Source organism: Perkinsus marinus, assembly GCF_000006405.1.
Source record: "Perkinsus marinus ATCC 50983 genomic scaffold scf_1104296960828, whole genome shotgun sequence".
NCBI lineage: Eukaryota > Perkinsozoa > Perkinsida > Perkinsidae > Perkinsus > Perkinsus marinus.
Window position 1 is genome coordinate 1 of NW_003205951.1, and position 1,915 is coordinate 1,915.

The window sequence follows — 1,915 nt, forward strand, 5'->3', positions numbered from 1 at the left end:
CCGACTCGGATGATCGGAGAGCCGGAGTTCTCCTCCGACGTTTGCTCTCCGATGCCCCCCTTCTTCCAGTTTACTTCTAGCGTCTAGTGCTTGGCTCGGCGGTCTTCGGGTACCTCATGTGATCTCTCCATATCTGCCTCGCAATGTCGAGTCGGGAGCTCCTAACTCTGCACATACCCCTGTTGAATAGGTGGCACTGGTTTGGTGCCCTCACCGGCGGAGTCATCGGTTGTGACCGGAAAATTACTGTCACGTACAATGTTGATGGGCCTCACTATGCTCTTGACGTCCCACTGCGCAAGCTCACGATTAACAAACGCTACAGATGAGTGATAGAGTGATAGTGTACTGGAGACTCGTTACACGATGTACAACAGCAGCTGTAGCAGTATGGTGGGAAGATTATACCTTTCCCATGTGTATCGTCATGTGATCGACAGTTGTCCAGATGTCTTCATATCTGCTCAGTGAGATGGTCATTCACAACAGCAAGCGTAGCCTACTCGGAATTGCTCGGATCGAGCTCCACAGCTCGATTGAGATGCTCCTTAGCCCGTTTCAGGAGGCCTTCATCGTTGCCCTGCGGCGAGACCATCGAGAGGAGAAGAACAGCTAGGTTGGCATGGCATGCGTGTGCATCGGCGTCTACCTACCAGTAACCGTCGCAGACCTTCAACCGAGAATACTTTTGCCCATCTACTCGTACTCACTAAAATATATGTTCCTTATCTACCACACCCTCCACTCATCAAGATATTATACCATTCTGGCAATTCTTGAAAGATATTCCCGAAATCGGTGAGAAATGATTTTCACAGTAAATACTCCAGCATACGAGAGACTGCCTACCTCGACAGCTCGACTATAGCAATGGATCGCCCGATCTATATTCCCCAGTGACTGTTGACAGACTCCTTGTTGGCCATATATATCTGATAGGAGTGTCTTCGCATCGTCATCTGTACGGAAATACTCCTGAAGACTCGTGTTGGCACCTATCAATGAAAGTAGCATACACCGCAGTGTGAAGGGCGGAATACCATTAGAGAGATAACCAAGGGCTTGGTCAAGTACAGTCATGGCCAAGGTAAACTTGTCCTCGCTGCAGAGGTCGAGCTGAAAGAATATCACGTGTATATTATCACTGAATCTCCTTCTAGAAGTATCAGATCTACGGCAACATTGGAACATAGCATTTTTGAAGGGCTTCCAATTTCCCTACAGGCGTATCTCCTTAAGGGTTAGCAATGGTGATGAACCAATTATCAAACCGACATGAGGAAAGTAATATTTCGGAAGTGCCACCAACGGAGAGGGATATCTTACCGCCTCCGTGAAGCACTCATGAGCTTGGTCTAATAGCACGGCGCCAATACTGGCCCCGTCGCCCACTGAGGATGCGGGAGAATCGTCCAGACCAACACCACCACCAAGAGCAGTAGGAATCGGCGTTGAAGTACCAGGAACAGTAGCCGAGGAGGAGGGAGCCGAGTGGCTGAGAACAACCGAGCTATAAAGGACAGAGTCGTCCCGTCGACGGTTCACTTGCTACTGCCAGACGGTCTCCCACCACTTAGAGCCTCCAGCTCTCGGACCCTATCTTTCACGCTACTCCGTCGCTGCCTATCAGCAGGACTCTCATCTGGCTTGTGGTCTTCAAGCTCCTCGTCTTCTACTATCGATTCTCCTTGACCAACTACTCCTACTGGACTGTCGAACGAGTTGTCTCTCCCTGCTGTGATCCACTCATCACAATCGAGAGTTCATTTTGGTCGACCCTGCGCTCACCACCTCTGGTTGATAGAAGTCTCTTAATATCACATAGGCTTTCATCTAGTTGCTTTATAGTAGCTTCATGAGCAGCATTTTGAGTCCGCAGATCGTGGAGCTGACACGAACTCCTCGAGCCTCACTC

General features: G+C 49.8%; 1 protein-coding gene across 1 annotated transcript; it reads right to left on the bottom strand.

The window, feature by feature from the left end:
- Positions 1–499: 499 nt before the first annotated feature.
- Positions 500–995, bottom strand: Pmar_PMAR017867 (hypothetical protein; the record flags this gene model as incomplete). The annotated part of the gene is made up of 2 exons (XM_002772546.1): positions 500–649; positions 850–995. Coding segments are annotated over 2 exons (296 nt in total), but the record flags the coding sequence as incomplete, so codon positions are not given.
- Positions 996–1,915: the final 920 nt, after the last annotated feature.